Below are 26,376 nucleotides of genomic sequence, written 5' to 3' on the forward strand. Positions count from 1 at the left end.
AGCATCATCAACAAGAACTGGTTACTTAAGAGTCGTCCTCGCCTGAGCAAGGTCCCGAACACACCACATAGGATCGATTTCCAGGAGGAGTACAGAGATTTGATTACACTGCTCAACCGAGTCACAGGAGCCCCTCAAGCCTTCTATTTCGAGAAGTGGATGTTCTACTTCATCCAAGTGATAGTTCAGGGAAAAGGAACAATTCATTGGGCTAGAATGATTAGCCATTGCTTGGACGTACAGTTAAGGAGATTGAAGGCTACCAAGTCCTTCCACATGAGTTCATACGTCATATATGCCTTGATCAGGAGCTTTGAGTACGCAGGCCTACCTCACAGAGGAGTGATTGGAAGAGGACCCTGCGAGGTCAGAGTTTGTGATTCCTATGTTCACTTGCATCATCCGCCAGGAAGCAACTACAAGCTAGTCAATGATACCTTCACGATGAACATCACCAGGACGTTGCAAGGTGGGATTCACAATAGATTATCTCAGGATGCACAAGAGTTAGTAAAGAGGTACGGTGCTTGGTTTATCCAATTTCCGAAGTTGACATATATTAGAGTCCATGGATGTCCTTCACCTCCATACATGTTGCCGAGATATCCGACAGACAGAATAATGTTACTTGAGGTAACAAGACAGTTGGCAGCTTATGCGAAGGCATTCAGACACAGACATGGGAATGGAGTTCCTGTACCTATCATATTGGGCAATTCAGTTGAGGTATGTCCTAATGCTCTAGCCATGGATGACGCAGAGCAGTTAGCTTTGTATTCATTTTCATCCTTTGCCTTGAGAGAGAGCTTTGATCCACATGGATATATAGAGGAGACAGTCAGTAGGAAATTTAAGCATGAGTTTCAGATAGAAGATTTTATGATGAATCTCTTAGACGATCTTGAAGTGAAAAGAAAGATGCATTCTAGATTGCCTTTGGATTTCATCAGGAAATGCAAGATTTACAGAGTGGCCGACCAAGTTCAAGACAGTGGCAGACATCTTCAATCATCAAATGATTGAGAAAGCAAAACAGTGAGGTTAGATTGGAATGAGCCCGAGGTTGTGGATCTAGATGCTTTGATGGCTCCAGTCTTGTCCTGTACTCGCAGATGGGTGGATGTGCAGCATCAGAAGTTGAGAGAACAAGGCATAACTATGACTTTTACCTTGGAGGAAAAACCAGCTGAAGGAGGAGCAAGTGTAAGCGAAGGCAATCCTAATCCCAGAAATGCAAGTGAAGGCAACCTTCGGAGCGCAAGTGAAGGCAATCTCCATCCAAGAGGCTCGAAGAGGAAAGAGAGACCTGAGAAAAGAGAATCTTCCAAGAAGAAGCAAGAGGCCAACCGAGATCGTTCATCCGGCACATCTTCTCGACAAGAGAAGAGGACATTTGAAGAGGAGTCTATGGAATCAATGGTACAGAATGATAAAGAAGGACAGGCACCTCAAAGGTCACCAGGTGGATCTCTCCAAGATAATGAGCTACATGAAGACAAGAACCATGACGAGGTAACATCTCCTCTCAGAGAAGAAGAAACATTGCATAAGGAGATACAGGTTAGAGAAACAAGATCTGCCATTCCAGATTGGTTAAAGGAAAGATTAACAAAGGTGATCGTGATTGAGGACGAAGACAATGTAATTGATTTAGAGAGCCTTGTTGGACATTCCCAGGAAGTGACAGAAAAGAGGAAGGCTACTAAGATGTCCAAGATGATCAGAGATGAGACTGGATCCAGAAAATTGCAGATAGCTACACCGGCAGTGGACAAGTATGAAGGTGAGATCCTCGCAGAAGAATATGATGTAGAGACATTTGAGCTAGGTCCATCCACAGCCGAGCAGACAATGGATGATGCCACCGATTCATTTGAGGCATTGAAAGACAGGCTTAGAGAAGAAATGGAGAAAAATAGAAAGCTTGAGAGAGAGGTCGGTGCATGGAGAACATATTTCAGCCATCTCAATCAGCCTTTGGGACGTCAGGATCCAGCAAGATCACCCGTACAAGCGCTTCCCCTTCAATCAATTGGTGAGGCAGAGAGATTCAGGAGTTTGGTCCAGCTCATGAGCTCTTGGATGGACAAATCTCATACAGTTGCCATGGAATTTGCAACGAGAATGATGCAGACTATTCACCGAGCTATCCAGGTTCTTGAGATCATCCACAATTTGATGATAACGGTAGCTGCTTTTGCTCATACTAAGGACGTTATCATTCCTGTCTTGCAAGTAATTAGACAAACATCAAGGAACGTCTTAGCGCAGGAAAAGATCATGGATGGAGGACCTCACAGTTTACTTCAGTGGTCAACCTTACTCCAGATGAAGGAAGTTCTCTTCGAGGACTTCAGTACTAGGTGCAATCATGTTGAGGAGGTTATCCACCCGATCCAGGACAGAGTATTTGAGGTACTACTTACCATTCTTGGCAGGAGGATCGAAGTTGAGACAGATGTGGATTTGCAGGAATTGGAAGAAAGGGTCAAGGTCATCTTTTGCAAGGATGCTAATGTTATCACAGATGAGCAACGGGACCAGATGTTTGCTACCATGCTCCTGATTGAGAAGACTAAGGAACTTGAACCTGAATGGGACTCTGCTCTTCTCAAGGCATTTGATCAGGTCATCCACTTAGAAGAAAGAATGAGGAATCTTCCCGAGATTCCAATTGCTGAGATCGAAGGAATCGTATCAAGATTCATTGCATATGCTAAAAAGGAGCATTGGAAAGGGAATAAGATTCTAGATGAAAGGTTGTTATAGATGACATGGCACCTTAATTGTCATTGGTCTATGTCTCCTAGGTTTTTGTGCCGAATTTAATATTTGGCTATGCATTTAATATTGTTCAGTAAAAAGGGGGCTATTTGTAATAAACCCTAATTAGGGTTTAGGTGTCATAATCTTGGCCATTGATCTTCTTTTGATCTGGACCGTTCATTGTAATTGAGGATGCTATTTATACCCTCATTTCATTTCATTTTGGGATTAGAAGATTAGATCATGATGTATTAGAAAAATTAGAGAATTAGAGAGATTAGAGATTAGAAGCAAGTTGTTTTTGTAGCAAGATTGAGCTTTGAAGAAGGAATTCAAACAATTGTTGTACATGATGGCTTTGAGATCAATAAAATATTGAAGTTATGGTGTTTTATCGCAATTCTCGTGGTTATCTTCATGGTTGTTCATTTTCTTGAATCATTCTCAATCAAAGTAGTGTGTTAATTCGAAGGACAAAGTGTTGGACTTGATCTTTGGTAGGATTCGCTTTCCCAACCACTAGCTTCTTGTTGATTGTAGGAAAGCCTTGCGTGGTCGACTGGAGATACGAGAGTCGCTTAAATCTTCAATCGTTGTTGTATCTTGGATATGTACCTTCGTGGTAGTGTCCTTGATCATTGATGTATTGAAAAATCATTTGTTACCTTAGAAGATCGCATCAATTTCAATTGAGTTGTTAATTTATGGCAGTATTGAAGTTGGTAGAATCTTGCCAAGTCTTGTCCGCATTGAGTCATTCTTAGGGTTAGACTAGACTAGATCTCTTGCAAACCCTACTCTTTTGATATTATTTTTAAAGCTTGTTTAATTTAGAAATTCTTCAGTGACGTAAGTCCCCTTGATGATACAGCAATCACAACGACCACTGGTGCTTATCCACACGTAGAGACCCTACTAAAAGAACATTGGAGTCACCCTGATAGATCCTTCTTGCGATATCTTCAGCTATCAGAGACTTTATTCAAGAGAGGATAAGATGCCTTTGGGTATTTTATTCTGTGTATGATTGTGTACAAAATACACGTCAACAGGCATATAGCGTAAATCCTTCATCTTTGGCGGTTTTTTGCAACTTCATTCTTTGTCGAGGCGTTCCAAACATCATTGCTTCCTTGTACCCTGACTTGGAGTGACTTAAACTTGAAGGAAACATTATATATACTTGATTTCGCCCTAGTCCCTGGCTGAGGGACAGGAGCGAACTTTCATTTGCAAGCTCAATCACACTTTGCCAATGTTTAAAACTATCTTCAACGGACTCGTCATGCACCCTTTCATTCATCCTTGGCATGGAATTCATTTCAACTTGGTGAGAAATTGATCTAAGGAAGAAATCGCTCTGGTCCCTGGCTGAGGGACAGGAGCGCCTAGGCAAATATGGGCCTCACTTCGGTGTCTTGCAATCTTCAATTTATCTTCAACGGGTTCGTTACACCTTCTTTGCTTGCTTCAAACTTAATATTCACTTGATCTTTGCCCAAAACTTGCTCTATAAGGAAATTCGCTCTGGTCCCTGGGAGAGGGACGAGAGCTATCACTAAATTTCGCCCTGGTCCCTGACTGAGGGACAGGAGCGATTTTGCTTCTAGGGTCTATTTTCCTTACGTTGGCAGTTTCAAGTTATATTCAACTGATAAAATGCACTTCCTTGGTTCTCCTCAAATCGCGAAATCATTCAAATCTTGCAAGGACAAGGCAATGTTGGATTTTAAGCTTCCGTCCTTCAGTGAGGGACAGGAGCGATTTTTGTTCCTGGCACATTTCCATGTTTGCGAATTTCTTCAAATTATATTCAACGGAAAGAACATGCCTCCCTTTATCACTTCCAATCCAAAATTCGTCTTGATCCTGCAAGGACAGTAAAATTTTGAAAAACGAGCTCCGGTCCTTTAGTGAGGGACAGGAGCGATTTTGCTTCCACGGGCCAAAATATCAAGATTTCAGGACTTTAGTCACTTCACAAGGCAAAAACAAGTCACTTCCAATGCCCGGAATCAATTATCAAAATACTCAAAATTTGGTCAAAATCATTCACTCGGACAAAATATTACAATTCCATCATTAACACTTAGACAAATTTGGACTTGCATTCAAAATTCCGACTGAAACTAGATAGACTCACTTGATTCTTGACGAATTCACCTCATTCAAAATTGCATCTATGCGAGGATGCTCAACAAGTCTCAAAATTGACTGGACTCTGGCCTGAAAACACTAAAACGGAAACCCTAAGGCTTGACCCTAGTCCAGACGACTGACAAACTAAACCAAAACCCTAAAAAGCAAAGAGAAGGACGAGCAAAAACGAGCAAAAAAAGAGGGGGGTCCCCATTTTAATGGGGCGATGTGTGAAATGGTCACAATAGAACCCTAAAAGCAAGTTATTATTTTTAAATCCCTAATTGCCAAAAATTGCACCTTTTGGGTATTTAGGCAGCCAAGATGGAAATTAAACCTCATTCTTGATATTGAGCATTTGACATTTTCTTCTAAGCACTTGGCTATGGCGGCTAGGGTTTGGACCTGTTTTGGAGAGCGTGCATTCTTCAAAATTCAATAGCTTTGAGATTTTGAAAGATCAATCGAATTGTTGCAGCTTGGTTGGGTTCATTCAGAAGTCAAATTGAATTGAATTGGGGCAGATTTGGCTTCTTACAAGGCAGATTTGTTGTAGGGTTTTCCTATTTACTGTTTTGTTGTTGATTCTTCTGTGGTTTGGAGGCTTCTTTTCCCAAACACACAACTTGCTCATTAATTGGCACCATCTTCCACTGTTTGGGTGTCTTAGTATTTAAATAAGAGCAGATCTGAATTGTTCCAGAATAAAAATCAGAACTTTGTAAGTTGCTGATTTATTCTTTCTTTTCAATAAATTGGCTAAGGACCTACGGGTATGCTTCTAAATTATCCAATTCATTGTTTCAGTTGATTAAATTCATGTATTATTCAATATGTGTTGCAAATTAAAGAAACCCTCTTCTGCAACTTCTGTCTATTTCTGAAAGACCATCTTAATAATTAAAAATTACAAGAAGATCTACAAATTACAGCAGGTTGAAGAGTTGAACCAGCAAGGGTTCATCACAGAGCATTAATCTGTTTAGCAGTAGAAAGACTGGTTTTGTACATGTAACATCGCATTCACTTAGGATATTTTCCATCAGCAAAGAAAACTAGAAAAGGCTATCAGAACAATTTTGATAATGATATGTCTATTTTAATCATGATTTTTGCTATCAAGTTAACCCCAACATCATAGGCTTCAAGTTATAATGTAAATTTCAAAATCCCTGTCCAAGCACTTGCATGTAAAACCCAAGCATATACCAACATTTAAACTACAGCAGATGGAAAATAAGATACATATCCGAGACATACAGAATTATAATCATATGCAGTTTATCCACTCCAGACTATGCACGATAAAAAGCTATATAGAGCACAGCCTGACTCTTAAACCTTTCTTTCTAAAAACCTTCAAAAACATCTTCAGATTTCCAACAAAGAGAGGGAATATGGTGTAAAGTTATTTCAATTTTAATTAAAGAACAAGTTATGAACTATGAATGCTATATATGGATATGAGGAATTATGTCAATGTCTAATAAATCTGATTTTTATCTGCAGGTCTGAAGGAGAGAGATCATTTAAATATTTTCTATGTCTTCTCCAAATGAATTCAATTGGCATATATATTATTTAGGTAACCGGTCAATTGGTGTATTGACCGGTCATGCCTTTTAGGCATGACCAATCAATGCACCCATTGATCGGTGCCTTTACAATTATACCATTAACACAATGCTGATTATCGGTTCAAAAACCCCCGATAGCATATTGTAATATCATAATATAATGACTGATCAATTTAATGAATTGGTTCATACAAGCACCGATGATTCAAAGTGCACGATAAATATAATCCAACTGGTGCATTTGTTAACCAATGTTAATGCCAAATGAAGCGGTGTATTCATTAAACCCGATAACAAATATGCTCGATATAATTAAGCCCGATAACAGATGTGAATCAGTGCCAATGTTTATGCATCCGATAGCAAGTATGTATCGGCTAATTTAACCCGATAACTTATAGCATTTAATATAAGTCAAACATGAAGCATGTAGATAAATAACAGAACAAGGAAGGTTAGGAAGATCTTATCTTGCATAAGCTACCATGCATTAACACTCCCTCTTAGCTTTGGAAGATAAGGCAACCTGATCATGTGAGAAATCACCAAAACATGTGATCTTGTAAGATTCATCAAGATATCACCTAACACATGATATCAGTATTGCCTAACACGCAATACTTAAGGATAAGTCTATGAGAAAGGTTAGTTTCTCATCATATCCAAGTTGTGATAAGTGCAATAACATTTATAAATGTTTATCACAACATAGTCATGGCACATCCATGACTTACCAGAGATCCAACATGATCAATGGTTGAGATATCACCTACACGTGATATCAGTATTGCCTAACACGCAATACAAAGATAACCATATGAGAAGTGCTTAAGTTCTCATCATATCCAAGTTGTGATAATGCAATAACATTTGTACAAATGTTGTATCACAACATAGTCATGGCACATCCATGACTTACCAGTGATCCAACATGATTACTGGTTTGACTATCATAAGATCGTCACCTTATGATGTCTACATACAAGTGTTCAGTATCTGAGAGATCGTCACCTCTTAGATTTGAACACAGGTGGCAAGAAGCCAAGAGATAGTCCAAACATGACAAAGAAGTTTACACCTTAAACATCTTAAATATATGTAAGTATAGATTACAAAGCAGATTACCTTTCTATCATACCTAAACCCTTTCTGAAGTGATCAACCTTCACTCTGGAAAGTGGTTTGGTCTAAATATCTGCAGTCTGATCTCCTGTACACACATATTCTAACTTTATCACATTCCTGTCAACCATATCTCGTACATAGTGATATGGAATCTCAATATGTTTGGACCTGTCATGAAATACTGGATTTACAGAGAGTTTTATACAGCTTTGATTATCACACTGAATGACTGTAGGTTTCATCAGTTCTCCAAATAATCCCACGAGCAATTTCCTTAGCCATATTGCTTCTCGAGCAGCCATTGAAGCTGCAATATATTCAGCCTCTGTGGAACTCTGAGCTACTGAAGATTGTTTTCTGCTGATCCAGGATATCATGGCTGACCCTAAACTGAAGCAGCACCCTGAAGTGCTCTTTCTGTCAGTCACACTGCCAGCCCAATCTGAATCTGTAAATCCATGTAGATCTATGTCAACCTTTTCATATTTAAGACCAAGCTTTAGGGTACCTTGTAGATATCTCATTATATGCTTTACTGCAACCAGGTGTATCTCCTTAGGTTCACACATGAACTGACTTAAGGCATTAACAGCATAGCAGATATCTGGCCTTGTATTTACTAGATACATCAGGGACCCAATCATCTGCCTGTATTGAGTGGGGTCAGTAGGTCTTGATTCTACTGCTGCTTCTTTAAGTTTATGGAAGTTGGTTTCCATAGGAGAGGTCATGGGTCTGCAGTTTAGCATTCTAAATCTTGTCAATATGTCCAAGGTGTACTTCCCTTGGTTCAGTACAATATTATCAGAATTCTGCCATACTTCCAATCCTAGGAAGTAATGAAGAAGCCCCAAGTCTTTCATATCAAATTCTGTGGATAGATCTTTCTTGCATTGATCTATTAGGTGATCATCTCCTGTAATTAATAAGTCATCAACATATAAAATTAATATTAACATATCACCTTTATTTCTTTTAAGGTAGAGATTAGGATCTGCATCATTCTAGAGAAACCTAGCTTTGAGAGATAGGTGTCAATTCTTTCATACCAAACTCTGGGAGCCTGTTTGAGCCCATAAAGAGCTTTCTTGAGTCTACACACATGAGACTTTGCATCATGAATTTCAAACCCTTCAGGTTGCTCTAAGTAGACTTCTTCCACGATCTCGCCATTTAGGAATGCTGTCTTAACATCCATCTGATGTACCTTCCACCCCTTTGCTGTTGCAATGGCGAGGACAGCTCTTACTGGTACCTGGCAACAGGTGCAAATGTTTCTTCGTAATCTATTCCTTCCTTCTGTGAAAACCCTCTAGCTACAAATTTGGCCTTGTGTTTTTCAATACTACCATCTGCAGCATGCTTGATTTTAAACAACCATTTAGAAGACACGACAGACTTCTTGGTTGGCCTAGGAACAATCTCCCAAACATCATTCTTCATAATGGACTGATATTCTTCAGTCATGGCATCAATCCATACTTGATGTTTGAGTGCATCTGAAACATTGTTAGGTTCAGCTTTAGAGAGATCATTCATAAGTGCAACATAGTTGATGAATTTATTAGGCCTCTTGCTTTCCCTGAAGGTTCCTGAAGGAGCAGCAAACTTCTGAGCTTCTGCTATAGTTTTGGTGGCCCATAGTGGTCTTTTCTTGCGATTATCTATAGGTGGGTCTTGTGTTTCACTTATAGTTTCCTCAAGATACTCCCTCTGAAGCTCAGGAGTAGGTTCTTCTTCTAGGTTAGGAGTAGGATTATGAATTTCAGGTTCTATTGTATTTTGGGCCCTTTTGAAGGCTAAATCTTCTTCGAAGATTACATCCCTACTAAGTTCAATATTTCTCTGCCCTTGTACATAGATTCTGTAGGCTTTAGAAGTTTCACTGTATCCTACAAGTATTCCCCTTTTTCCAGAGGGTTCTAGTTTTAGTCTTTTCTCTTTAGGTACATGAATATAGACCAGACACCCAAATATCCTAAGATGGCTGATATCTGGTTTTGTCTTGGTAAAGACTTCCTCAGGAGTTTTATCTTCAAGGTGTGAATGAGGACATCTATTTTGTATGTACACAGCAGTGTTAGTTGCTTCTGCCCAAAGGTTCAAGTTTAGATTTTGATCTAGTATCATGGCTTTGGCAGCTTCTACTATGGTCCTATTTTTCCTTTCAGCTACTCCATTTTGTTGTGGATTATAAGGTATTGTCAACTCCCTCTTAATCCCAGAATTTCTACAAAAGTCTTTAAATAGTCCTGATGTGTATTCCCCCCCATTGTCAGTTCTTAAGGTTTTAATTTTGTTTTCAGAGAGATTTTCTGTTAATGTTTTAAACTCTTTGAACCTACTTAGGATCTCTTCTGATTCTTTACATTTCAGAAAGTAGATCCACGTCTTCCTAGAGTAGTCATCAACAAAAATTACATAGTACAAAAATCCCCCTAGCGAGGGTACGGACATAGGTCCACATACATCAAAATGAATTAACTCCAAAACTTTGCTAGTTTTCCTAGTACTATTCTGAAATGCATTTTTGGTATTTTTACCTAAGGCACACCCTTTGCATGCCTCTGAATGATATTGCTTCAACTTAGGTAGACCTATGACAAGGTTTCCCATGGTTGACAAAGCTCTATAATTTAGATGGCCTAATCTCCTGTGCCATACTTCATTTGCATTAGTTGCTTCATGGATCAATGCTAGATTGGGCTCTGTACATAGCTCATACAAATAGCCTTGTCTTCGACCAATGACCTTAGCGTCTTTGATGGAGGATCTCTTTGGCCAAGCCAACAACTTGTTTTCCATGAAGGTCACTCTGTATCCTTGATCTTCTAGTGCTGATATGGAGATTAGATTTCTTTTGATGCCTGGAACATATAGTACTTCTTCAAGTCGTAGTGACATGCCTGTCTTCAATTTGATGGTGCAGGTTCCAATTCCTCTAACTGAATGTGAAGAATCGTCTCCGATGGTTACTTCCTCATCATCTTTCTCTATCATGGAGTCTAGTATTTCTCTAAAGCCGGTGATGTGTCTGGATGAACCACTGTCGATCACCCATGAGTTAGATTTGTTTGAAGTGTGGCTTGTAAGTGCTGAGTAGAGGACATAGTTCTCGGAGTCATTTTCTTTTCTAGATTTCCTCACTTTTGCAAATGTGGCTTGCTTCCCTTTCTCCGGACAATTTGCAACATAGTGTCCGAATTTGTCACACCTATAACATTGAACATGTGATAGGTCTTTCTTAGAAGTGTTCTTGCCTTGTTTAGCTTTTCTTTTCCTGAATTGCTTCTTTTTGTACTTCTTATTGATGTTTGTATTTAGGACTTGCAAGTCTTCATCTATATTCTTCTGTTTTATTCCTACCTTGTTCAATCGGGATTCTTCTTGTAGACAGTCATCTCTTAGTCTTTCAAACTTAGGATATTTGGACCTTGCACTGATGCCTTGGACGAATGTGCTCCATTCACTAGGCAACCCATCTAAAGCAATGAGTGTTAGTTCTTTGCCTCGGATCTCGTAGTCCAGAGTTGCAAGTTCATCTTTTAGAACTGATATCCGCATGAAGTAGGCGTTGATTGTCTCCCCTTTGTTCATGGTGATATGATTTATTTCTCGTTTTAGTGCTAGAGTACGACTTGCATTTGATATCTCAAATGTCCTTTCAAGTGCCTTGAACATTTTGTAAGCCGTCTCCTGCTTTCTAATGATGGGCATTATATTATTTCTTACTCCATCCACTATTATTTTAATAGCCTTATCATTTCCCTCGATCCATGTGGATTTCTCGGTTTCATCTTCTGGTTGAGCACTTTCAGTTTGGACATATGAATCAACTTTGTTTTCTCTTAAAATCATTTTGATTCTAAACTTCCAAGCTGAAAAATCTTCGCTACCTCCGAGTCTATCTTCGAATCTGATAGCGTTGGCCATTATGGAAATGTGATGTAGTTTGTAACTTAGTCCTTGAATTTTATCAAAATTGAATAGCCTTAGGTTCGATTACCTTGGCTCTGATACCATGTAAAGTTATTTCAATTTTAATTAAAGAACAAGTTATGAACTATGAATGCTATATATGGATATGAGGAATTATGTCAATGTCTAATAAATCTGATTTTTATCTGCAGGTCTGAAGGAGAGAGATCATTTAAATATTTTCTATGTCTTCTCCAAATGAATTCAATTGGCATATATATTATTTAGGTAACCAGTCAATTGGTGTATTGACCGGTCATGCCTTTTAGGCATGACCGATCAATGCACCCATTGATCGGTGCCTTTACAATTATACCATTAACACAATGCTGATTATTGGTTCAAAAACCCCCGATAGCATATTGTAATATCATAATATAATGACTGATCAATTTAATGAATCGGTTCATACAAACACCGATGATTCAAAGTGCACGATGAATATAATCCAACCGGTGCATTTGTTAACCAATGTTAATGCCAAATGAAGCGGTGTATTCATTAAACCCGATAACAAATATGCTCGATATAATTAAGCCCGATAACAGAAGTGAATCGGTGCCAATGTTTATGCATCCGATAGCAAGTATGTATCGGCTAATTTAACCCGATAACTTATAGCATTTAATATAAGTCAAACATGAAGCATGTAGATAAATAACAGAACAAGGAAGGTTAGGAAGATCTTATCTTGCATAAGCTACCATGCATTAACATATAGAGTATAAATTTTTATAACATCAACAAATATTTACGAAGACCATTGTGACATCCATAGCTAGAAGAGATATATATTCCTTTTGTGTCATTTCTAATAATTAAGAGGTTATAGATAAAGTATCTTAATTGTCACTCTGCTATTTGTCTTACTATATCTTAATTGTCACTCTACTATTTGTCTTACCATTAATCTTGTAATGTTTATTAGCATCATGTCTAATACCTGACATCTATCCTCAAGCAAGTCTGTAGAAATGTACATATTAAAAAGTGTGTATTAAGATATAAATACCTGATATGCCTACACCCAATAACTCCATTATTTTTTCATTTCCTTCCTCTAAAAAGTTCTCCTTTTAAACTTTACTTCTTATTTCATTCTTCAATTGTTCACTTTACCTGTGTATAGTTGAGCAATTGAAAGTGTAACATATACAACAAATGTGTTGATTGTAATTAGGGAATGGCGGATTCCAATTGCGTTGGGCAACATTGGAATCCGCCCAAAGGGCTGGCCCCTTTCTCCAACGTGTAGGGCTGGGCCCCAAACCCCACGCTACGTGCATAATAACGTGCTTGCTCAAATAGGGCCAACCCTATCCATTCAAGGCATTTCGGATTAAAGAGATTCAAATTAAATTAAAAGTAATTTAATTTATATTATGCCGACATAAAAAGGATTTTGCATCACATATATATAAGACATATCCACCTCATTCAAAAAGGAATTAAAAACACATCCTTCAAGCGAAATACATATCTGCTAATGATGCGAAGTTCACACATGCCTAAGGATGCGAAGTATACATCTGAGTTCACACATGCCTAATGATGCGAAGGATACAATCTGATTAATGCGAAAGTTGGTGAAGGAACTTATGCGAATCATCCCTGTCAATTGAAGAAGCAAACATCAAGTTCTTGCTGAGCTGTTCCAGAATTAAAGTGCCAAAGTTACTAAATCAGTGCAGACCTAAGACACATCAAGAGTGCAGATCTAGGGCTTGAGTCTGAGTGTTGATTGGTGTGATTAAGGAGCAGACCTGATATACATGAAATTGCAGACCTGTGGTTGATTCCATCAGCCCTAAGAGCAAACACTTCAGACATCTTCAAGGACCTAAGATAAGTGTTGTAACTGTTATATGAATATAATCCATAATCAGATCTGAGGATCTTTTCTGGCTGGGTTTTTCCTCCTAGGAGGTTTTCCCAGGGTAATCGTGTCTTGTTCTTATTTTGTTCACTTCTATGTGATGCCTAAACCTAGAAAACTCTAAATCTTACATCTAATCAATTTAGTTAGAAACTAAAATCTGTTTTCTGAGTTTATATTAATCTGAAAGTGCTAAAAGTTAACAAAATGGACCATTAGTCAAGATCCTGACTCTCATCCAGTCACCTTGTTTACATCATGCTCTCTTAATTTAATCTTAATTTTACAAAGTTTGCAAATCTTCTCAAGCAGGAAATTTGATGCAGGAGCATCCGCTAGCTGGACAAGAAAATTAAAAGAAAATAAAATGGAAAAAATAGAGGGAAGAAGCGTTGGAATTCAAGAAGACAAATGGAAAAATTAAAGAGGCAAAAGAATTTGAAAAGGCAAATTAAAAAAAAAACAGTTTAAAAGGGAATTTGCAATGAAAGATGAAAAGCCTCTTGGAGGCCATGTGGAAAGGAGGTGAAGCACTTAAAAATAAAAAGAGCTGGAAATAAGAAAGGGAGATCTCCAGCAGAGAGTGGAAGGAGAAATAAGGGTGGCACAAGGTAAGAATGAGAAAAAAATTGGAGAAAATGGTGAGGAGTTGAAATTGTAGAGGATTTTTTGACATTCCCAATGTCCAGAAAAAAGATCTTTCATGGAGATTTTGGCATGAAATAATGTATGTGGTCATTGGTTTTAAAAAAGTTTTGAGAGTGGTTTTCTGTAGATAAATATTGGAATTTTGTTTGTGCAGATTTTCAGAGGAAAATGATATGTTTTGTTTGCTCAAAATAATTTTCAATAACTTGCCTGTGAGCAAATTTGTCAGCTTAATTTTGTGAGGTTCAGAAATAAAGTTATTTCTTTTTGATAAATCTTTTGGTTGACTGCAAGTGTTTAATATGGTGAAGATATTGGGAGTTATTTTATGGTATTGAGTCTATTGACAACCAAGGACTCCATATGACTTTAAGATTGTTGTAATAATCTTATTTTCAATAAATTGATTTTGGGTATGTTTGGAAGTTGAGAAATGAGGGTGTATGAATGGTTACGGTCTCTTGCATCAAAATTAGATTAAATTAATGTTATAAGAACTGAATTTTTTTTAAAGTAAAAAGAAAGAAAGAAAAATGTCATGAAAAAAACAAGTTTGAAATTGGCATCTGAAAAAGGTACCAACCTTGTTCACATAATGTATGAGTTTATCCATCTGTTTGAACCAAGTACCTGCACTTTCATAAGCAAAGTCTTCCCCCATAGTCCATATTATATGATTTGTGCGATACTGTTTGGCCTGTGCATTTGTGCCCCACATATTAGTCACAACAGAATTCAGTAATTTTCTGGAAACTACAACAAGAATGGTTGTTACACAAGTAACCCATCAAACATAAGCATTTCCAATCACCTGGTCCCTAGCACTCTTAACAAAGCTGTTGACTCTTTCCTCAAGATTATAGTCATATAGAAAAGGATCATCCTGCATGAGCAAGAAACTTTGGTATTAGATATTTCAAATCTATCCGCTAATACAAAAACAGACAATGATAAGAGTTTCTAAGCAGTGAGTCACCTGAACCACAGCTTCCGTCGTTGCAATACCTAAGTCAAAGCCATCCGGAGGAACATAAAGGTTAGGAAGTATTCCGGTAAATACCTGGAATCAAACAATCTTGCAATCAATCACATGCTTTAAAAATGTTGCAATATGATCTGGACACAAGAAAAACTCACATACGAATTTATTTATTTATTTTCAAAAAATGTTATTTTTAAAGAAAAAATCATAATAGTTTGTACCAAGAGGAATTCATCAATTGGGAAATTATTAAGTGGAAAAAGAAACCCATCCTCCCTTGGAGAATTAGTATTACTAGAGAGGACTCTTGAGAATTCAAGATAAACAGAACACTGATTTGAGAATCTTAAGATCCGTAGAAAACATGGATTTCATTCCACCTGTGCAGATGCTCCTAGGGTCTTAGAACCACGCCAGATCGTTTCCATGGTCCGACGATTTCTTCGATTTGCAATGTCTTGGTAATCAGCCCTTCCAAAAAACAAAGAAGAGAATCCAACCTGTAAATTAACTTCTGTGAGATTTCCTACCAACAGATTCCATTTGTAAAATCTTATATGAATCTGAAGCTCCAAATAAACATTATTGAACATCAAAAAAATCTCAGTAACTGATCAGAGAAACTCCTATAAGAGCAAGATTTAACAAGCTGAAAATGCTGGAGATTTAGAAATGAAGTTAGCTTTTAGGTTAAATTCATTGAATTGAAATTCAAACATTAAAAACTACATACTAACAAAATGCAGATGTTCAAATACCTACTGGAAACTACAGAAAAGGGCCAAACATTTTGCTAGAACAGTGATTTGGCCTCTTAATATTGAAAGTGACGACTTGCACAGCATAAGGGAGGGTTTCCATCAAATCACTACAAAAGGTTCGGGAATACTAGTTAGAATAACATAATTGATGATCAAACTATCTTGATTGTTCAATGAATACACCAGCAATTTCTTCATACAGCATTACCTATTGAGGCTCAATTAGGTAGTCATAGATTACTGTTCTCAAGTTTCCTACAAAGGTCTCTCATAGTGCAACTATACTCAAAAGCTATTCATATTATTACTGCTTAAGATGGTAACATGAATTGTTTGAATAGGTACACTTTCTAATCTATAGCTAACAGGTGGTCACTTTCTTATTTTGATGACAAAATCATGAAAACGGCTGGGTTTGAACACCCAAGAAAATAGTATCCTTGCACTGGCTTTTCATGTCCCAAACATGGCATAATGCTAATGTGTGCATTGCACATAGATGACCACAGAAAGAAGAATTACACAATTTCACAAGGAATTTCAAGGGCCAAATTGTTGCAGATTAGACAATGTAAAGGCAAGGGATTTTGGGGTAGTGTGGGTGAGAATCATAGTATCATTGTGATTTACTAGGAATTTTCATTTAAAAATTGTTACAGCTCCATGGTTAGCATTTTTCCCACAAAACACCAATACTTATTCCCCCAATAGTGCAGACAGTATGGGCCTAATAAAAAGAAGCCACATATTGCTAAGGAATCCCATTCACAAGGAACAACCCACAAAAGTATTGTAAAGGGCAGTTGCAACAATGAAATTAAAGAATACAACGTATGGAGGGAGTCAATTGAAATGAAATGGAAGATTATAGGAAAAATATCACACCATGTTGAACGTCTTCCTCATTAGAAATATAAAAAATTTGCTGTTTAAGAAACTTTTGATATCTGCAATCATCTGTCAATTTTCTGTTATTAACTTGACCTGAAGTGGTCAAATTGCATCGGAACCATCTAAAGTAACCCTTGACATCAGAATCTACAAGAAAATGGACAAGGTGACAAAAAAGAACCTACAAGAAAAAATTCTGAATATAAAGAAAATTTATTTTGTTATGGCCCTTAGGGAAAACTGTGGTAAAATCCATTATGCGTAAAAGATACCTTACAAGGGACATAACATCAAAAATCCTGCAGCTAGACTGAAATCACTTGCAACCACACTGGATCTAGAAGGCATTTTTGTGAAACTTTAAAAATCATGGGTTATGATAAATCAACATTAAATGGGGAGATAATTCGGGGTAATAGCTTGAGATACTTTGTTGCAGCCTAGGCATGGACAACTACCAATCTCTATGTCTGTTCCACTAGGCATTAGCCTCAGTGAGCATGTGTAGTTGTACACATACAACAGCTCCAAGAAGCCTTACGTTTTGTTGTGGTACAAAAGGCTTAACCTCCCCTTTATGAAGATTCAACAATTACAAAGAATCCAAATTCATGACTCTTGTTGGCTAATAGTCAAAGAGTGGATTGCCATGAAGGAATTGATGAATCAGGTGCATAAAATCCATGACATGCAACCATTAATATTCTAAAAAATTTCCTCTATATTCTCAATGAATGATCTCAACATTCTTGATTCATCCAAAGAGAATGGATTTATTGGCTTAAACATTACAAATGATTTTAACTTTCTCCATGGTGACTCAAGGGTGCGGTATTTATCTCTACAGAGTACATGTACAGTACTCATTTATCTCCATTTATACAGGCATCAGTGAGGTGATCTGGCAGCAAAAATAATCCACATGACTTCCCTCATTCATGTCATTCCATAGATACGATAGTTCTCTTTGAATCAGCTTTCAAAAGGCATAAAGTATGTTTATTTTCTCTACATATTAAGTTTGATATCACAAATATTTTAGTACTTCTCTATTATGGTTCATTGATGCTTAGCACTTTGAACAGATATCAAGAATACTCCATTTTAATGCAATAAAGAAATGCATATTGTATTGCACTGTATAATCACAATGTTCAAACATGTTGCAGGCAATCAAATCTGTAAGATGAAAGCATAAAATCTAAACTTGACCCAAAAGGCAATTCTTTTCATAGTTTAAGGGACAAAAAAAGCTTGGGCTTTAGCAGCACAATATTGCTTGTCTTTGCTGGAAAAAAGATGACAAGAATATAGGTGGCATGCATGGTGTGATTTGAATCAATGAGTAGAGCAGACAAACGAGCTTTTCAAGTCCTATGCAAAAATATTGATCAGATCCTTACTGGAGAGATTGGAAGTAGAGCAATGGAAAGTTCTTTATCCATAAGATAAAGGATTTATGTGACAAGCGTCAGAGAGTGAGGGATTCTGCACCATGATGAAATGATGTTCTCAATCTATATTGGGGACCTTTAACAAGAACAGAGCATTGGGGAAGGTATTACTTCATCAAGGCTTGGCAATAAAAGCAGTAAAAGATTCTTCTTACGTTCTCTGTAGGAAGGAGAATTGAAACAGACATCATTTTTGGATGAAGTAGTCAATGTATCACTAATTGAAGCTCCAATATGATCATGATATTCTCAGGAAGAAAAGTTGAGCAATATCAAAAATGCAAGGTAATGGAAGTATAAATAAATGTATGTCGATATTAAACACACATGTAAATTCTTTCATCTGCAGAATTATAAATCATCCATCAATTGTTAGTTTTATGTTAAACTTAGCAATCAGATTGACATTAAAGAACAAGAAAACACAAATGCACACATAACACAGTGATACCCTGGGAAAACCTCCCTCTTGGAGGAAAAACCCAACAACAATAATCTCAAATCTTATTTGATTAAGCAGATTACAAGTTTACCCTTCTAGGGCATAAATCAACTATAGCAAAACTTATCTTAATCTAGAAGTCAGGGTGATGTGCAGATCGCTGTCAAACTTAGACAGCCTTTGGGCAGTCTTGACACGCTCCAGCAAATCTAAGGCAAATTCGGCAGCCTAGAAGATCTTCGCCCAGCCTAGTAGACAAATCGCTAACTGATAAGCATTCACTGCCCTAGAGTGCAGCTCCAGATTTGCTGATCACGGATGCTGATCAATGAAGGAAATTACAGATCACATACAATAGAAGTTCGCTAACCTTGCAGAGGTAATTCGCTAAGTGTGTATATGTTGTGTTGATGCTTTCATTGCCTTGAATATATATGAGCTTTTACATCTTATTTGACTTAGGTTGGCCTTTACAATAAATTATAAGGCATCTAAATTTGGCGCACAAAATAGGGTCTGACCCATAATAATTACAAGTTACACATTATAGGGTCAACCCTATCACATCAACAAGTTACATTATATCACCCATTTAGGGCCCAGCATGAATCACAAGTTACAATGCCCATTTCGGGCCAGACCCAATTACAAGTTACACAAGTTGAGCGCCCAAATAGGGCCTGCCCTTTAACATTCACAAGCTACATAATATAATCACATAAGAAGGCCCATCAAACATTTACCAAGCTAGGTCGGCCCAATCAAGGGATATGACCTAGCTATATTTCAACACTCCCTCTTAGCTAGGGAGGATCCCTTGAATAATCAAGTTACACCGTGACCATGCGTCATGGACTCTTTCCATGATATCCATCATGCATTCCCACAAAGGATGGTTCCAAGATGCATCATGGATTCCTTCCATGATATTCACCATGCATGCCCGCAGAGGATGAATTCAATATACATCATGAACTCTTTCATGATACCAATCATGCACACCCGCAGAGGATGGATCCACCTTGCATTGCCCGCAGAGGGTGGAAGAGGTCTTACACCTCAAAGAAACTACCACCTTGCACTCCGCAGAGGGTGGTCTCACCTTGCACTCCGCAGAGGGTGGGTCCACCATGCCTACTTGCAGAGGGTGGAACGAGGGCTCTAACCTCAGACTTCTCCCAGAGAAGAATGCCTTAACCGAGGGCTTTCACCTCAATCTTCTCCCGGAAGATTGCCTTAACCAAGGATATGGTTTCCTCTGAAGCTGAAACAACAAACAAGCTCCCTCTGAAGCTGAACCTGATCGTAGTATCACCAACTAAGCTATGTCTCTTAGTCTTCAGCCTGTGATGCTTCCTCACAGGATGTCTCAAAACCTTCCTCTCTTGAATACAATCATCATCTTTATGCTCCCCAGTCCGTCCTGAAAGCATTTAAGAGAGGCTACTAATAGTTCAAGACTGTCATACATGATTCACTACAGCACGAAAAATTCAAAAAAAAACTTGTCTCTTATAAGTTAGTTTTCAACATAACCATCCACTTAGATCACACTGAATCATCTGATGATGGTTGCGTGGCCTTCGGCCCTCGCCATCACTCAGAATCCATTCTCATCCATAAGCACTTCATAGATACCCTCGCCACAGGAGCATGTTGATTCGGTTTGAAGTCTGGACACTGCATGACATTAGCAATCAATAGTTGTGAATCATTTCCCAGTCTATATGAGTAGAGCGATAACCCAGATAGAATTGTATTCATGCTAGTCTTCTTCAACACTTCTCTGTGCTACCTGCTATGATTTCTCAGTCTGCAAAAAAAGGATACAAGATCTACCTTCAAGTTGTTAGGCTTTATAGAAGGAACCCGCTCTGATGCCATGTTAGTTTTATGTTAAACTTAGCAATCAGATTGACATTAAAGAACAAGAAAACACAAATGCACACATAACACAGTGATGCCCTGGGAAAACCTCCCTCTTGGAGGAAAAACCCAGCAACAATAATCTCAGATCTGATTTGATTAAGCAGATTACAAGTTTACCCTTCTAGGGCATAAATCAACTATAGCAAAACTTATCTTAATCTAAAAGTCAGGGTGATGTGCAGATCGTTGTCAAACTTAGACAGCCTTTGGGCAGTCTTGACACGCTCCAGCAAATCTAAGGCAAATTCGGCAGCCCAGAAGATCTTCGCCCAGTAGACAAATCACTGACTGATAAGCATTCACTGCCCTAGAGTGCAGCTCCAGATTTGCTGATCATGGATGCCGATCAATGAAGGAAATTGCAGATCACATACAATTGAAGTTCGCTAACCTTGCAGAGGTAATTCACTAAGTGTGTATATGTTGTGTTGATGCTTGCATTGCCTTGAATATATATGAGCTTTTACATCTTATTTGACTTAGGTCGGCCTTTACAGTAAATTATAAGGCATCTAAATTTGGCACACCAAATAGGGTCTGACCCATAATAATTACAAGTTACACATTATAGGGTCAGCCCTATCACATCAACAAGTTACATTATATCACCCATTTAGGGCCCAGCATGAATCACAAGTTACAATGCCCATTTAGGGCCAGACTCAATTACAAGTTACACAAGTTGAGCGCCCAAATAGGGCCTGCCCTTTAACATTCACAAGCTACATAATATAATCACATAAGTAGGCCCATCAAACATTTACCAAGCTAGGTCGGCCCAATCAAGGGATACGACCTAGCTATATTTCAACACCAATTATAGGATAAAAATATCTATTTGGATTTAATTGGACATATATGCTCCTGTACATCCAGCCTTAAACAGTCCCAAGAGACAGTAAAATATATCCTGCTACAATATCACTCAAAATGAATCTCAGATAATAACAACATAGGATAACTTGTAAGGAAAAAAAAATCTTAAACCAGAAAACTTCAGATGCATGCTGTCCTTTTCCTATAACTATGAGAAGCACATTGCAGAATATGGGAAACAAATGTTCTGTAACTGCTCTCTAAAATTCGGGAAGTAATTCTTTAGAATAGCCTCATAACAAGATTGCCAAGACATGTTATACATTAACTTTTTAAGGTCTATAAAATGTGCTCCTTAAATACAAATTCCAAAAAGAATTAAAGATTAGTCTATGATATTGATACATCCATACTTCGAATTTACAGAGTAGAGGAAGCAAAAGCAGAACTACTAGAAACATAGAGGAACATTGGCATACCTCGGCACATAGCAGATAGGCTTGAACAGCTGAGTGTCCAAAGGGATCAATCTGCCAACCAGTGACAGGTAGTACTCCAAACTCTTTCATAAGAAATCTGTGCCCGAGAGATGTTTGATCTATCATGTCCACATACATTACAGTTGCCTCATCATGCATAACCCAGCCTCCATTTCTAGTCACAAGAGGATTTTGCCATGTCAGTGGATTAACCATTACAGAACTGAGTATTCCAACATAAAAACATTTGTCTTATATCAAAACCTCCAAAAGTTAATCAAAATACATGAATTCAAGCTGCCCAGAAGCCACGAGCTTCCGAACAATTTCTTTCTTTTTTTCATTCTGCTGCCTCCACCATCTTGCAAAAAAACCCTGAAAACAAATGGTGTAACCATTCAGAATCATTCCATCTCAAGAAAACCACAACCCAAAACAATAATAAATGATCAAATCTCTTCCAATAAGCATGCAACCACAAACAACATATACTGACCCAATTCCATTCCATTAGGTATATGCAAAAAAAGGTAGAAGCTTATCCAATTCCATACTAATAAACTTTCAACCCAAAACAACAGAAGTGACCCCATTGCCTTCCAATAAGCATAAAAAATCCTCCAATGCCAAAAAATGGCCTTACTCTATTTCACTGAACATACAGCCTTAAACAATAGAAGCTGATATCATTTCCATGCAGGTAGACAGAACCCAGGAAATTAGATGATGATTCAATTCCCCTCATATAAACATAGACATGAAACAGAAAATGATCGAAAATTCCAAATAAATAAATTAACATACTGTGGAGGGCAACAGAAAATGACTCAATTCCATTGAGCATATAACATGAACTAACAAAAGCTAATCCCTTTCCATGCCAATAAAAACACAAACCAAAATGATAGAAAACGGCTGATTCTCCTCTTCACATGGCTGCTTGCAACTGCATTTGGATCATATTAGCTAAAGTTTATCTATCTTGGGTTCACCCCCACTATTACCCTTACTTTGTTACAATACTTTAGATGTTTTATATTTCCCCAGACTTTATTTTTTAAACCTTAGTACTTCACTATTGCAACTAGCTGTATTTTCAAGTGGCATCAACCTACTTTGTTCATTCCTGAACATCATTCATTCATTCATTTTTCCTTCTTCAAATTAGAATACAGTGTCAAATAGCACACGATAACCAAATCTCATTTCTTTAAACATGGAATATGTAGTAACCAAAGATGATCCAATTCCGCACAAATAAACATAAAATCAAAAACAATAGATAGTGATCAAGTTGCCTTCAAATAAGAACAGAACATCAAACAACAGGAGAGTGATTCAATTCCAGACCAAAAACGGCATATCCCAAAACTAAATGAGCCAATTGCCTTCAACTGAAAATAGCCAATTCCATTCCATTAGTGGCACAACATTTTTTAAAATGACACAATTCCGATCTAAAAATGTACAATCCACAAAAATAGAAAACAATTCAATTCCCTTCCAATAAGCATACAACCTCAAAGGAAAGAAAATAATCCGATTCCATTTTACTGAATGTACAACTTAAAATAACAGAAGTTGATCAAATTCGACTTCAATAAATACACAACTCAAAACAGCAAATAATGACCTTCATAGAATATCAAACATCAGAAAATAATTCAATTCCATATGAAAAATGTGTTAAACCCACAACTTAATGCTAGAACAAAATGGCCCAATTGCTTGCGACTAAGTATTCAATATCAAAACTTAGCAAAGCCAGAAGACCCAAAACAATGGCAAAAAACAAAAAAATGACACAATTCTACTCCATTGGCCTCCATTGGACTTTAAAACATAAAACCATCGAATCTTATCCAATTATAGACACAACGAAAAACAATAGAAAATGACCTAACTACTTCTAATTAAAAATATAACATCGCATAGCAGAAAATTGTCCAATTCCTAATTGATGAAACCACAACTAAAAAATAGAAAATGACTCAATTCCATTCACAAAATTATACAATATCTAAAAACAGGAAAGTTCATATTCCATTCCATCGAACATATAACATGAAGCAACAGAAGCTGACCCAATTCAGTATTAACAAACGCTCAATAATGGAAAATTTATAATTCCCTTCCAATAAGCATCCAAGGTCTAACAAAAGAAAATGACCCGATTCGATTGAATTCGACGCACACCCAGTAATAACTAAAAAACAAGCTAGCTCAATTCCAGACCAACAACAAAGAAATTTAAGTGGCACCATTCCATTTTGCGATAGATATGACCCAACGTGCATTACTCTTACCGTCTCTACATAGATGAACTTCTTGTTTGGGTCTTCCTGCAAGGCAGAAACAACAGAATCCAAGATGTATTGAACTGCTGCCACCTGCAGACAACAAAAAATAACTCAGTTTTCTCTTAGAAAAGATTTCAATACTCATAAGCCATTCTCCTCCTGGGTACCTTCATACAATCAGAATTTCCTTCATTGTTTCAATTTCAATGACACTGAGCACAACTGTAAGAAGCTCGGGAGGCATTCTCATCTTGCCTAACTTGTGGCTAATAAATTAAATAACTTCATAATTTTAGAGACAGTCAGCACAATTACACAGATATTTGCAATCCTAGCATGCGCCAAAAAATCATAAGCTAGATGTGATTGAGCCAAATGTGCGTGAAGAGGGAATTGAAATTGAAAGTTGGAAAGTAAAAATATTAAGAACAGAGTTCTATCTTGATTATTGCTTAAAACATTATCCTCCTGGGGAGATCCCAAATCGAAACAAGGAAAAAATATTTGGGAAATTGTTTTAATCTAGACAAACGAACTTTGATATGTCCTCACACCATTTTTGCATTAAAGACCTTAAAAGTCATAATATCTTGGATCTTTCAATACTACACCAACCTGGATTGAACTGTTAGACCCAACAAAGTACTGATCAACAGTCTTAAGCCATCCAAGGTCATCATGGCTGTGAGGGACTAAATGCACATTGAGCTTCCCTTTCACAGGCACTGCTGTATTATTATAATCTACTGGAAATGCCAAACATTGGCAGAGGCATATACAGACTACAAAACAGTAAATGAGTGATCCCACCATTTTCATTTTGCTGGATATAACTTCAAATGCTAGAACAGTTTTTATAGTGTGGACTTTATATAAAGGCGTTGGGAATGACTGATTTTCCCCTCAGTGGGTTTTCCCCTCAGTGGACGGCACTGGCTGTGCAGCGGACAAAATGGCCCGCCCGATGCCATGCATCCTCATCCACCATCCAACGTACGGTGTACATGACTTCTGCAAAAAAAGACGGACCCCATGCCATAAAAGTCTGCTGTTAGAGCTGTCCCTTCAATCCTATGGAACTGTGCCCAAATTTGGTTTCCCACTCCTGTGACATATTTTCATTTTTTTGACTACGTTCGTGGGGAGGAGGAAGTTTTTTTTTTTAAATGTATGATTATATGTTTAAATTGAAATAATTTATTTTAATATTTTTTTATAATTTTTTATTTATTATTATTATTATTCGTTATATTTGTAAAATAATAAATTAATAATTAATAATGTATTTATATTTTTTATTTATTATATTTTTCTATTTTTAAAGTTATATTTGTAAAATAATAAATTAATAGTTAATTATATATTTAATTTTTTTAAATAATAGGTTATATGTTTAATTTTTTTAAAAATAGATTTTTTTAATTTGATTTTTTTAAATGTTTGATTATATTTTTTAAACTGAAATAATTCATTTTAATATTTTTTACATTTTTTTATTTATTAATTTGTTTGAAATAATAATTTATAATAAATTAATAATTAATAATATATTTAAAGTTTTTAAATAAAATCAGACATAAAAGAAAACGCATAAAAACTTAAATTCAAACTATAGCATTTTTATTCAAATTTAGTAAATAAGTAATAAAAGTAGAATGCATAAATTATACACAATATTTGTAGTTTATTCTACACATTATGTCAAACTTATTTGTACATATGATTTTGAAAATGAAGTAACAACTTAGAACTTTTTAATATTTTTATATTACTTTAACTTAAATTACAATCATTTTATTTCATCATTTATTTATAAAAAATAACTTAATAATAAATTTACCTTTTTTCAATATCTTTTACAATAGTTAAATCCTGTATAACAATAACCAATTAAAATCTTTTTATTTTAATTTAATCAACAAAATTATAATTACACAATAATAAATAAAACTAAATCTAAAGACATGCCTTTTATCTAATATTTATAATCTTTTTCCAAAAAGAAACTAAAATTACATTAACATAAGAAATAAGTAAGTTATTTTAGCATTACTTAATTTTATTTTCTTTGTTAAGTAATTTTTATTTTCCATACTAAAAGTTTTGGTGAAATTATTGATTCAAACCATAAAAGTTTTTTGGATTATTAGCTATAGCATCCATTTTGGTATTTATATTCTTCACACCACACCACAATTGAAAATTGAAGAAAA

The 26,376-nt window shown here is 36.7% G+C and overlaps 1 protein-coding gene across 3 annotated transcripts in view; it reads right to left on the reverse strand.

Annotated features, from left to right (window-relative positions):
• The window catches only part of LOC131076800 (alpha-mannosidase), a 213,039-nt gene extending 187,759 nt beyond the window's left edge, over positions 1-25,280 (reverse strand). Inside the window, exons 1-8 of one of the 3 annotated variants that reach the window (XM_058014134.2) lie at positions 24,779-25,280; positions 24,170-24,253; positions 22,150-22,238; positions 21,864-22,038; positions 15,472-15,591; positions 15,086-15,169; positions 14,921-14,992; positions 14,693-14,806 (exon numbers count right to left, since the gene is read on the reverse strand). In XM_058014134.2, coding sequence (XP_057870117.2) covers positions 14,693-14,806; positions 14,921-14,992; positions 15,086-15,169; positions 15,472-15,591; positions 21,864-22,038; positions 22,150-22,238; positions 24,170-24,253; positions 24,779-24,982 — 942 coding nt within the window. In that variant the 5' untranslated portion in view covers positions 24,983-25,280. The remainder of the gene's footprint in view (positions 1-14,692; positions 14,807-14,920; positions 14,993-15,085; positions 15,170-15,471; positions 15,592-21,863; positions 22,039-22,149; positions 22,239-24,169; positions 24,254-24,778) is intronic. The other 2 variants (XM_058014133.2, XM_058014132.2) reach the window with 2 other exon arrangements.
• Between the last annotated feature and the right edge of the window lie 1,096 nt (positions 25,281-26,376).

The sequence above is a fragment of the Cryptomeria japonica genome, chromosome 11 (genome assembly GCF_030272615.1).
Source record: "Cryptomeria japonica chromosome 11, Sugi_1.0, whole genome shotgun sequence".
In the NCBI taxonomy this organism is placed as follows: domain Eukaryota; kingdom Viridiplantae; phylum Streptophyta; class Pinopsida; order Cupressales; family Cupressaceae; genus Cryptomeria; species Cryptomeria japonica.